The sequence below is a fragment of the Cyrtonyx montezumae genome, unplaced genomic scaffold, assembly GCF_038088225.1.
Source record: "Cyrtonyx montezumae isolate F1298 unplaced genomic scaffold, pur_monq_1.0 scaffold_25, whole genome shotgun sequence".
NCBI lineage: Eukaryota > Metazoa > Chordata > Aves > Galliformes > Odontophoridae > Cyrtonyx > Cyrtonyx montezumae.
The window spans coordinates 13,280,232-13,293,057 of record NW_027071992.1 but is presented as its reverse complement, the minus strand read 5'-3'; the positions used below and the strand labels follow the sequence as shown (position 1 = coordinate 13,293,057).

The following is a 12,826-nucleotide window of genomic DNA, read 5'->3' as shown; positions in this document are numbered from 1 at the left end:
CACTGCATCATGGTGATGAACAGTTTTAGCTCTGAGAGCCAGTTACATTCTGCTCAGAACGCTTCCTAGCCCAAAAGTGACTTTGTGTGAAGTCCCATGTCTTGGGTAAGACTTGAGCTCTGCACTGTTATCTTTCTTTTGAGATAATTGTTTTTTAAATAAAATAGAAAAAAGATGAAGAAGTATTGTTTTTTATGTATGCTCGTGCTTATTGGGTGTGAAAGGCAGAGTTCTGGTAGCTGCAGAGGTGAGCACTGTGGAACAGTGGGCAGGAACGCTGTACTGGTCACGGCTGGCTTTGCAGCAGTCCTAACCAAATGCCAAAGTTCAGTCGAGCAGGAGTTTGTACTGCCTCTGTTGAAAACATAGTTAAGAAGTGGCAGCAAAGGAGACACAAAGGAACAAGGCTGGAACAAAGGAACAAACACTGAGGTGGCCCCTATAACCTCCCTCAAGGGGACTGCAGCCTGACAGAGAACTTACAGGGGCACAGAAAAGCAGTCAGAGAAAGCAGCAGAAATAAACCACCATGCCTTGACTGCCTCCAGCCTCTAGCACTGCCTGTTGCCTTATGAGGGCAACTGAAAGACTAACCTGTGTTTTTATAAAAACTTCAAAATTTGGCTCTGTAACAGTAGTCTTACAGTGCTCACAAGTATTTTATCCTTAGAGTCTAGACAGCAAGGGTCAGGTCCAACACACATGTCATAAGGAAGTCTAGTTTGCAGCTGCTCTTTCCATGTGTCTCTGTAATGCGGTATGAATTACTTCAACGGCAAAGTCAACGTCCTTTTTAGTAATGCACATAGGAGGTTTAACTCTAAATGTCTGACAAGAAAGAAGAAGAAAAGACTTCTTTAATACAGTATGGCAAGAATACATGTTCTAGCAGCACATCTAGGTTAGCACCATCCTATACTAAACAATGCATTAACTGGAAGTATGGAAAATAACAGAGCTGCCATGCTGGGACTGATCAGATTTTACTACCCTGAGCTGCAGGATCTAACCAGTCTGCAACTTGTAGAAGCCTACGAGATGACAGAGGCAGTGTCCAGCTTCTCCTAGCCATCCTGTGTCTGTCTCACAGAAGAGCTGCTCTGAGGGTCCTAACCATCCCAAAGACAACTGCTACTAATTGCCATGCTCTAAGAAACTTGTGGCACAGAGCCATGAGTACAGCGTGGTGCATCTTAAAATGGTTTATGCCCACTTGCCTGCAATCCTCACTTCTGTGCTATACTGCTGAACTTGCTGGTAAGAGCTCTCTTTACGTTTATTTTTTAACATTAACACCCAGAAGATTATTATCAGCTCTCCAGAATGAAAGAGTTAGCAAGAATAAAATTGTTTCTCTGTCAGCAGATCAGGTTATAACTCCAACAGTAACAGTTAGCAGAATACTGCTGATTTCCTCTGATTTGTATATTACACTGTGTTGCTGTTCTAGGTGAAGCTGTTCCTCTAAAGGAAAACTGCAAGCTGGAAGGAAGTTCAGCTCACTTGAAAAAGAAACAAACGGCTCCTGCCTGTTTTGTAAACCAGGAAAAATTAAGCAGGGAGAGCTTCTAAATGTATGTTTTCTCATTCATTTGCTAATTAGTTAGTTTAACCAGAAGTCCAGTACCTGATTGTAGAGTCCTCCTCTGCCAATCAGAACACCCATGTCTTTACAGTCCTCCCAGATCTGATTGATTTCTTCTGCTGGAAGAGGTTGGCGACTCTCCTATGGAAAGTGAATAGCAAACTTCACTAGGATATTCTAAATTAAATTTAGGAAAAAGATGTATTATTTCAGTTCTTCCAGTAAATCCCACCCCCGTTCTGTCTGAAAACATCAGCTGCATAAGGTAACTGCAGTGCTATAGGCTGGTAAGCTGCCCAGAGGAAAAGGACCTGGGGACACGGGCTGACAGCTGGCTGAACACAAGCAAACAGTGACCAAGAAGAGCAATGACATGCTGACACAAGGCAGGATGTGATCGTCCCCCTGTCCTTGGCGCTGGTGAGGCTGTACCTCGAGTACTGTGTTCAGTTTTGGGCCCCTCACTACAAGAAGGACTTCGAGGCACTGGAGCATGTTCAGAGAAGGGCAGCAAAGCTGAGGAGAGCTCTAGAGCACAGGGTTTCTGGGGAGTGGCTGAGAGAGCTGGGGTTATTTAGCATATGGTGACCAGGGGAGACCTTACTGCTCTCTACAGTGTCCTCAAAGGATGTAGTGAGCTGGGGGGGTTGGCCTCTTCTCCCAGATAACTAATGATGGGACAAGAGGGAGTGGGAGTTGCAAGAGGGGATACTAGGAAAATAATTAATTACTGAAAGGGTTACGAAGCACTGGAACGGGCTGCACCACCATCCCTGATGTGTTTAGGGACATGGTTTAGTGGTAGACTTGGCAGTCCTGTTTTTAACAGCTGGGCTTTATCTAAATAATTCTATGGTAATTTATCTGCTTTCCATGATGAGTTTATGTAATTAAAGCACACAAATCGCTGTTTACTCAAAGCTTGTGAAATACTTGAAATGCTGGAATGTTTTGGCTCAGCTTTAGCCAGAGCAGTGTTTTCTCACTCCATCATCTGTATTTAAGATAAAAGCTTCCTAATATCACGTTCCATTTTGGTTGAAACAAAACTTGCAATGGTACTGCAAATCAAGAGGTATAAAGTAAATCACCAACCTTATCTGTCACCATTTCTATCCCAATCATGAGTCCCTTGCCACGGACATCCCCAACGATCTCAAATTTATCTCGTAGTTTAGCAAGTTCTAGTAACATGTATGTTCCCACATCCTTGCTGTTTTGTTGAAGACTGTCCTCTTCAATAGCCTGGCAAAAAGAATGCACAATGACAAAGCTGCAGGATAAGCTTCCTACACATCTGGTTAATCCCCATTTAGATTGGTGACATTACATTTACTTCACTTTCTCTCATAAATTTGCATACCATGTTCCTTCATTGCTGCAGTACTTAAATTTCTCCTCTCTTCCATGTAACTAGTAGCATCAGGTTAAAACTGAACCTAATATTTTGATGTCGCTCTGTTCTTTTGCATGCTTTACTTATTTAATAACATCAAACAGTTGTAGCTGAAAAATACCTGGCCTCCATGACTGTTTGCAGCATCTTGCCATAAATATGTTAAGTCTCCAGCATCATGAAAATGATAAAACTTCACACAGTATACCTCTGTACTAGGGAGCGTTTTAGTAAAGTCCGAGTGTTGTAACAGTTGCAGATGCACTCCTTACTCTGCTCTTTTAATTCAAGTTCTGATGTGCAGCCAGCTACCAGCACTGATACACACAAATCATTTTAAAATCTGCTTTAAGAAAATTCACAAATGAAAACAAAAAATACAATTTTAGAAGTTAACATGAGTGTTTTCACTTCTTGTTTCCTTGCTTTTGTTAGCTTTTTTTCCCTCCTTTCTCCTCCTTTTCTTTCAATTCCATTTTGTTTCTCCTAATTCTGACAGTATCCTTGCTTCAGAGAGAGGCTCTAATTTAGTTCAAAGATGACATTACTGATGATTCATATTCCTGCAAAAGGGATGAAATTTTGCAGTGGGGATAATGAGATATTTTTTTCCCCTACACACAGGGCACCATAGCTATGTACAAACCAAACTTGCAAATGTTTATAAATTTAATACAGCTATAAAACTTATTAGTGAGAATAAATGAAAGCCTTTTTTCTCTATCTTTTATGACAAAAAGGAAAAATCATATAGTTCTCCCTACATCAAGAACCGCAGATCCCACGATGCAGGCCACAGGATTTCCTCCAAATGTATTGAAGTGAAGGTTTTGAGCCAACGAATTTGCAATCTCTTTAAAAAATAAGTAAATAAAAATTATTCTTACAGTTTCCACACATTTGGTAACAACACTTATCTTCTGTAACTTAAAAAAAAAACTCCGCTTCTATCCTGACTCATAAGCGAGTGAAGTGATAGAAAGATTGTAAGACACTGTTACAGAGGCTAGATACTAAAGACACGACTTAAAAAAACCCACAAAACCAATGCCACACTTGACAAAACTAGTTAGCTGTTGCCTTAGGCCAACACCAACCAATTCTCTTCACCAGATTTATTCATATGAATCAAGTAGATGGTTGACACGCTGCCTTACCTACTCATTGTGGACTCATCATTAAAATGGTACATTCAGAGAGGAGTTCCAGGATCTATTACCATCTCTACCCATGACTCACGAGGTCAAATCTGCTTTAGTTATAGTACTAAGCTAATTCAAATAAAGCTTTACACTGGTATAGCAGAGCACTTGATCAAATCACTCAGAATTGAGAACACAATCCATTCACCTCAGAAAACAGAGACCAAGATTTATTAATAATCTTAGTAGTTTGAACATGCATCTCTCTGGTTAGTAACCGTTGTGTGGTATATTGTGTATTTGCCCCATTTCAATCTTTAAGAGAACAGAATGCTTATACCTTTTGATGTAACAACAGCTGCCATTGGAAAGCCATTACCAATTCCTTTTGCTAAAGTAACAATGTCAGGGACTACACCATGCGTTTGAAATCCCCAGAAATGGCTGCCTGTCCGTCCAAATCCTGTCTGTACCTTTCAAAGGAAAAATCCAGAGAAATCTCCATTACCTTCTCACATTTTACAATACAGTTTATTTTTCTTTTCTTTTTTTTCCTATTATTGCAGATCTGGAAGCACACCTAGAATCAACTGCTGTAGTAAGTTCCTTACTTGGGTAGCTTTACACAGATCACTATTTACTATAATTTGTTTTTTCTTTTGCATATGGAATAGCTCACATCTCACCATGTCTTATGCATGTTGAGATGTACAGACACATTACAGCATCCATTTAAAAATGGAGCGGAAATGCAATTGCTTAGCGTGTTTTGAAATACCAGTCCTATTCCTGATGATTTATTCTGAGGCAAGTATTACAGTCTTAAGAGCTCGCTAATATTTCAAACTGGCAATAGGCAAATTTTATTTAGAAAATGTATTTGAAGTCTCAGTAACCCTGAAGTGTTATTGTGACTATACTCACATCACAGCCACTATTTGTTAACTGCAAACTGTGAAAATTTACTCCATCCTATTCCTAAGACCTAAGGACTCAAGTCTACTACAAGCCTTATCTGTGTCTAAAATTAGAATGCCACAGTGCAGAATAAAGGCAGTAAATACCAGGAGGCTCTTTGGCTTGGAAAAAGGCAGTATGTTAACCTTAATCTATGAAACAACTGGCATTTCCCTTATTTTTAAGAGTTTCCATTTGCCTTTATGTGGATTCTTTTCAGAAGACTTACAGAGATAGACAAAACTCTGGAGATTTTAGGTCAAAACACTCACTTCATCTGAAATACAAACACCTCCTCTTTCCCGTACTAGCTGATAAGCTTCTTTTAAGAAACCTTTTGGGTACTGAACAGTTCCATTAACACCCTGCCAAGACAAAAAATAGAAAATGTCTTCAGGAACAGAGAAAGAAGCAGGAATTTTACTGGGTAACTATCCTACAGTAATAAAAAAATATCAGCAGCCCTCAGGTATTAGCAAGACCGTTGTCTCAAATTTCTGTCTTCAGCATTGAAACTGCTCAGATCACACATTCCCATTCCATGGGGTAGTATCCAGTTCTGTGAGCTGTGCTTGTACAACTGTTTGTGAGGCCATAGCACAAAGCAGATTGCTGAAAGGCAGAACAGGGTAAAGATAAACTGCCAAAACAAGCACCCTGAAAATCTATACACTGAGAAAACCATAAATTGATGGATGGTAAACCTAACTAGGGAGTTGGTGTCCCTTCTTGGGTACATTTGTTCAGAATACTCTTTCCTAAATTTCTGTTCACCTTCCCAGTTTTCTTTTGAATCAGAAATCCTACTCCATACCTAGAATGCAACAGCTCCTTATATCAGGACTTAGTGAGTAAAAACAGAGAAAAAAAAAACCTCAGTAAAAAAAGAAACCTTAGTAAAAACAGAGAACATCTGAGATCACAGAGATGACATGTTTTTTCTTCCCCTTTCTGTCCCTGGGATATGTTCTCAATTCCTTCTATTAAAAAAAAAAAACAAAAAAACAAAAAACACACACATAAATATACATTAGTTTTGAAAGTGGGTGAAGCACCAAGAGAATGAATTCTACAGCTGGTCACCACTTGACAAAGGGCTCCAATAAACAGAGTAGAAAACTTGCTGGAAAGAGGTGGAAGGGGAATTGATGCAAAGTTTATGGAAGCAGGAAACTGATAAGCACTATGGAATTTGGAAGTTATTGGACACTAAGCAATGGCATATGCCATTCTTGTTCATTTGCTGAAAAAAGTAAATTTAATCATGATTTTTTAACTTCATCACCAACACTCTAGCTCCACCGAAATCAGTGATAAAAGCTGAAATTTTAAGAGCGCATCTAGTTTTTGCTTTTCAAATATTTAAGGTGCTTAAGGTGATATCTATATTTTGAATGTAGCTAAAGTACACCAGATCTTGGTATTTCACACTGTATCACTGCATGTGCCCTAACAATCAAGAAATGGCAAACTACCTACTTGAATTGGTTCGGCAATAAATCCAGCTATCGTCTTAGGTACAGAAGTGCTCAGAGTATCTTTGAACTGTTCAATGTACTGTTCGTTTGCATGACATACACCTGTTTAGAGGGAAAATATTTCAAAGACAATTTACTTAAAGTGGTAGAAGCAGCATCAAAACGTGACATTTTAAGAGAGCTCTAGAGGAGCTTCCAAGTTGAACGCCACGTATGAAATATAACCAACATTTCTTTTCTTTCAGATGTACTAAGGTTTGAGTTCCACAGGTTCCTGAATATCAGTGCTGATCATGAAAAATGGGATTTCTGGGAGAAATCTGAGCTATCACCAATATTTTTTTTTTCCTGTGGGAAGAAGGTACATGAGGCTTTTGCAAGATTTGCTTTAATTAACCTTGCAAATCCTAACCAGAGGTCTACTGCCGAAATGCTCATCTTTCTTCTGGAGATAAGTACAACCTAAACAATAACCTGAGCATACACTTCACTCCTACAGCCCCCTCGTATTCTCTGTTCTAAGAAACATGTACTTTTTACTGTTTACCAACCTTCAGAACAGCTGCATTTTCGAACAGTTTGCACGGGCGAATCTCTACAATAGCTGCCTCCCCATGGACCACGAAAAACATCTGGTAACATTGTCTGTCAGGGATGAAAGAAACACTTGATGACAGCTTTCTACCAGATACGTTAATCATACCTGGGGATGACTCCCATGAAACAAACTAACAAATAACAAGCAACAACAACAAAACACTGCTAAAAAGTGTATCTAGTTGCAATGACTCGTCCAAAGAACACACACAAAATAATATCGAAACTCCCCCACATGGGTATTCCCACAGTAGTGATTCAATCGATTACTTCCTTTAGTTTGCTCTTTGAGTTAGTCAGCCCTTATAAGACTAACAGCACCATTGTCAAGAGTTGCCAGTAGTACTTCTATAATTTAAAGTATAACAGCAAAATACTGGGAGGCTGTATAATATTATAGCAGATTGAAAACTGGGAATTCCTGCCTTCTAATTCTGCTGATGAGTTGCCTGAAGACATGGAACACATCATCTAATAAACCAGGTTTTGAGTCAGCTCCAAAGGTGCCTTCCCAGATCTCATGCTTTGGCTGCACTGACAGTTTGGTACAGAATATCTAATACAATTTTCTCGCAAACAGAGAGCCATTTTCATCTTTTCAAGGGCACAGATGTAACTTATTGCCCTTCATTGCTGGGCAGGATCTTCTTCAGACCAGCAGAAATCAGCTTTGCACAGATTTGCCAAAGTGAACATAAGAAGGGTTTTGACTATTACTATTTTGTACTTTACACAAATTTTCATGAGGGCAACAAGCAAGAGTAAAGCACTGTAAATCACAATTACTCATGTAGTCATGAGTAATTTTGAATTTTGGGTTGTCCCAAATCTAAATCAGCGTAAGTAACCCTACACAGAGCATTTGTGTAGTGTGATCAGTAACTATTAGGCACTTCGAAGACAGAAACTTAGTAATCATTGGAATGTTCAAGTACATTTCTATTTACTCATATTATTATAATTACATTAAAAAAAATCTCACTGTTGAACAGCCAATGCCATTGGCAACACCGTGTTTGTAAGAGCTGATGGACGTCAATCCCAGTACATAAGGGCTGCCTCCATGGTATGCTCCTCTGTGCAAACAGACAGAAGCACAAGAACATTACTTACTTCTAAGAAGAGACTGTAGCACCACTAGTTCTGAGAAGGCATGCCTCTGAACTACACATTATTGGAAAAAGTGTGTACTACTAATACACTTGAAACAATAAGATTCATACTGCCCTTTTTTTGCTCTGGTTTTGAATGATCCACAACTGCCCATCTGTATGGGTTTTGTGCAGTTTCACATGCTGTAATTGCAAGGTGATGTTCAGAAAGACAAGAGTAAGAGGACTTGAATTGGCAGCAATTCAGAAAGGTTTTATATGTTTCACAAAGTTCTGCTGCTGCACCTGAGCCCTACAGAGTAAACATCTGTGTTCTTCCAATCATGGGAACTGACACTCTCTCAAACAGATGCCACCAATCATTAAACTACATAGTAGTTTATTGCTAGTTTTATATACAAATCAGAAGTTCAATAAGCAGAATATATAAGCTAGGTAGGGACTCAATGTTCTGTTTAATAGAATGGCAGAAAAATACAGCACTTCATAACATGGCCTTTTATCCTATTGACTGTGTCTGTTTGGAAGCACAGTAATGAGAATTGCTTACATTGGTTCTCACGTAGCCCTCACCTCTGCACTACCCCTGTAGCTAAGTCAGAGGAACTTGTTTGTGTAGCTGTGCAGTGAACTGTGGTTCAGGGATCTGGCAGAAAAATAAGGCAGCAAAACAAACAAAACCAGATCTTTCCTCCAGGATAGTTTTCAGCCAGATCAGCTCCCTGCCGTGGTTCACTGCACCACTATCCAAAGGTACCTTTGGACTCCCACAGAGGGGAGCAACTACTGGAATAAATGAGGAAAGAAGCACTTGCTGAAGACTACCCTAACCACAGCACTTCCTGAGCTCAACTAGATTCTTTTAACTAAATAAGGAAAGCAGAAATTGCAGGTTGTATTTCCTGTGCAAATGAGTCCTAATGTACTGCATGAAATACTCATCTCCCGTTCTACTTCCATGCCCAAGGAAGTATCCTCAGCAGATCTGGTGTTAAAGATGTTCCTACTGATTTTTGTTTTAGGCAGATAGTCACTGATTACACACACAGCAAGTTCGATTAAGACAATCTCATTACCTGAAACAGATGACATCAAAGTTCCGAGTATATAACCTTGCCATGAACATGGCCAAATCATTGGCTTCTGACCCACTGTTGGTTAGATAAACCACCTGCAGAAGGATGCTTAGGGTTAGCACAGTGCACAACTATGTCCAGCTTAGATGTCACTTCATAACACCACGAGGAATAAACTTATTAAGGGAATCTTTTTCCCTCGTTTTTCCCCTTTTATTCATTTCCCCACCTTTTCAGCTGTCACAGAATCACAGAGTTGTGCGGGATGGAAGGGATCATTAACTGAATGAGTAGACTAGAGCCCAGATCTGTGAAGTACTTAGTCTCCAATCAAACAAGGAGTCTCTCCTTCATGAAATTGGCCATTACTGATCCACAACCAAGGTCATCCTCTTCATTACACCTCTTTCCAGGAAGTGCAGCTTTTAAATTTTATTCTCAGAAGAGGCTGAGATACTCCACTGCGTACTCTATGCAGATGCTTTACGTTTGTTTATTTTTACAGCTCTTCTTCCATTTTCTAATACTGCAATGGCTTCACACACTTCTAGTAACCAAATTTCATCTTATGAATGATTTCTTTTATCTGAAAAAAGCCACAGTACTTTTCCTACTGTTTCTGTGAACATGACACATGACATTAATGGGGCTTGTTTACTTAGATATCACTGCACAAGATACTGTCAAGTACTTTTGACTTTTAATTTTTTGTGAGATCCAGTTAAGGCTGATCACTCATAACAACAGTGAACATCGTTTCAGTTTCTTCAGTCATTTTTAAGTTGTCAACATCCCTTCAGCTGGCAACATTTTTAAGCTATCTACATCTGAGTGAGTCTAAAGAAAAGGCCTAGAGGCTTATCATGCTCTCCTTACATGACAACCTGCCAATAGGTGTTCTCTCTGCAGATACTGTGGCTCTCATTTACACACGTAATAAATATTTCCATTTAATAAACAGACACCCTCATCTCCTACACCTGCTCCTGTCAGAAGTGAAGTACCTTGAGTGGATCTGGAAAAAGTGAAGTTAGCTTCTCAGCATATTCGTGGATTGATGGATGCATGTAAATATTAGTGGTATGCCAAAGGCAAGCAAGCTGCTTCTGGGCAGCCATGGTCACCTTCCTGCAGGTAGCACAAGAAGAGACACAGGGATTTAATTCAGCACACATGTATACAAGCACACACACCCCTACTGCTATTACTACTCTGAAAATCCAGACACAGCTCCATGTGCCATATGGATGAGCAAATAAACAAATGAATTATTCAAAATATTGTGGAAATTGACCTTAATATGTAATACACAAATATCCAGTGAATTATGTCCTGTCTTTTGGCTCACAGTGCCTCAGATTAACGAATAACAAAGCCATCTCAACAACAGATACAACAAAGTATCTCCCCTGCATGTTGTACTGCATTTTTGTAAAGCGTACAGTAACATACTTACGGATGACAGTGACCGACACTGACAGTAACAATTCCAGCAAAGAGATCAAGATATCTTCGTCCTTCATAATCAAACAGCCACTGCATATGTCCTTGATGCAGCAACAAAGGCTTCTTGTAATACATTCGCAGTGAAGGAGCAATATTTTGTTCACGAATCTTCAGCATACGTTCATAGGGATATGACTGAGGGGGATGAAAAAGTCAGTATCTGTTCAAGCATTCTACAGATCCAGACTAATGGAACAGGCAGTGGTTGTTCACAGAACAAAATTTTAACATGCAAACAAACGTTTTGAAACAAGACTGCTGTTCTGTGTTTACTCATTCTGAAAGTCTTTCAACCCAACAATTTAGCCATAAATGTTGCACAAGTAGATCTCTAGCTTATACTATGTTTCTAATAAACAGGAAAATTCCCTAGATTATATCTAATGGGCAGACTATTCACAGCAGATGAGCTTATCACTCAGATCTCATGTTGCAGTCTTACATAAATTCAAGTGCAGTGTGACTTACTTGGTATTTTTCAGGTGCAAAGTCGCAAGGAGGCATTTTTGCCCGCATGGACAAAAAACTTTTCCATTTCTGCTGCCTATAGACAACTGCAAAATAGCAACAGAATTATCAAGCATACATCAAAGTGCACAAACGAAGGGGTTTCTCAGTAAGCTTGTTCACAGAACACACAAGCCACAGTTTGGTCAAATATATATACATATTTTGAGACATTTCCAACAGGTGGAAAAAAAAGCCTGAAAACTTAAACATTCCATTTCTGTAAAGGCAAACTGTGCCTTGATCTATTTCAGATGGAGAACGTCTCAGATAAGTCAGCTTCTGGTAGTTCTTATCTAGGAGCAGCACGAGCAGAAATGTTTCTGCCAGGGCGTGCAGCGGGCTGGCTGCGGAGCAGACCTGAGCAAGGTGGGTCACCACCATTCTCTGGAGGTGACTCAGCTGCAGGGAGGGCAGAACCCGGGCCGGGGCAGCACACAGTGCTCAGGGCCCCGCGTGCCACGGGAACCCACATCCCGAGCGCTCCTCACAACAAACACAACCCCGCCGTACAGCCAGCCGGACCCCCAGCCCTGACAGGAGCTCCCAGGGCTGAGCCCTGCAAACCTCCACCGCCGCCCGTCCCCTCCCGGAGCCGCTCCCTCACCGTCGCCGAGCCGCCCTCCCGCCATGCCCGCCGCCTCACGGCCCCTTGCCCTCGCCCCGCCCCCCGGGGTGCGCCCGTTGCGGCGGGGAGGACGGGCTGCCCGCTGCCAGAGCGCGGAGCTGTGCTCGAGGCTTTGGGCAGCCGGGGCCGGGTTCCCGCCTTCAGGCCGGCTGCGGAACGGCGCAGTTCCCTCAGTCGCTCCGTTTAAGAGCTGTGCAGCGGGCTCTTGGCGATTTCACTAGTAACCCTGGAGGTAGAAGACTGCCAACCTTGAAAGGCAGCCTCAGTTCTGCAGGAAAATGTTCTGATGTTGCTGCGATGGGTCAGAGATTTGCGCTTTCTGCTAACTAGTGAAGTACTTATATACATTTGTGCTCCCACATTCTCAAACTTCTTAAACTTTACTTGTGAAAACCCGCAATGCCTGAATTTCACTGATAATTTTCTTAAAAAAAAAAAAAGAAGAAGAAAAATGGAAGGAGAGGGAGAGGGAAGGGGAGAGGGAAATGGAGAGGGAAAGGGAAAGGAAGGAAGAGAAAAAGAGGAAAAAGAGGAAAAGAGAGGGGAGGGGAGGGGAGGGGAAAGAGAAGGGAAGGGAAGGGAAGGGAAGGGAAGGGAAGGGAAGGGAAGGGAAGGGAAGGGAAGGGAAGGGAAGGGAAGGGAAGGGAAGGGAAGGGAAGGGAAGGGGAAGGGGAAGGGGAAGGGAAGGGAAGGGGAAGGGGAAAGGAAGAAGGAGAAAAGAAAAATGGAGGAGCAATAAGGAAACATGGGTCTAAAAGTTGTGACCTTGTGAAGGAGCCACCTGCATTAATTGTACATTTTCCATGAAACCTCAAAGTTCAATTGTAGGCAATAGCAACTCT

At 41.1% G+C, this 12,826-nt stretch overlaps 2 protein-coding genes across 3 annotated transcripts in view; one reads left to right on the top strand and one right to left on the bottom strand.

Annotated features, from left to right (window-relative positions):
• The window catches only part of BRIX1 (biogenesis of ribosomes BRX1), an 87,650-nt gene that overhangs the window by 21,769 nt on the left and 53,055 nt on the right, over positions 1-12,826 (top strand). The gene's annotated exons all lie outside the window — the stretch shown is intronic.
• AGXT2 (alanine--glyoxylate aminotransferase 2) lies at positions 178-12,002 on the bottom strand. 2 transcript variants are annotated; one of them, XM_065739966.1, is made up of 14 exons: positions 11,964-12,002; positions 11,318-11,403; positions 10,800-10,984; positions 10,348-10,471; positions 9,344-9,438; positions 8,138-8,231; positions 7,110-7,203; positions 6,560-6,660; positions 5,353-5,445; positions 4,464-4,596; positions 3,746-3,834; positions 2,681-2,830; positions 1,628-1,726; positions 178-828 (listed from the first exon to the last, which is right to left on the bottom strand). In XM_065739966.1, exons 1-14 carry the CDS (start codon positions 11,986-11,988, stop codon positions 718-720), a joined length of 1,479 nt encoding a protein of 492 aa, XP_065596038.1. In that variant the 5' UTR covers positions 11,989-12,002; the 3' UTR covers positions 178-717. The 2 variants fall into 2 exon arrangements, with proteins under 2 accessions (XP_065596038.1, XP_065596039.1); XM_065739967.1 differs by lacking the exon at positions 11,964-12,002 and adding an exon at positions 11,924-11,932.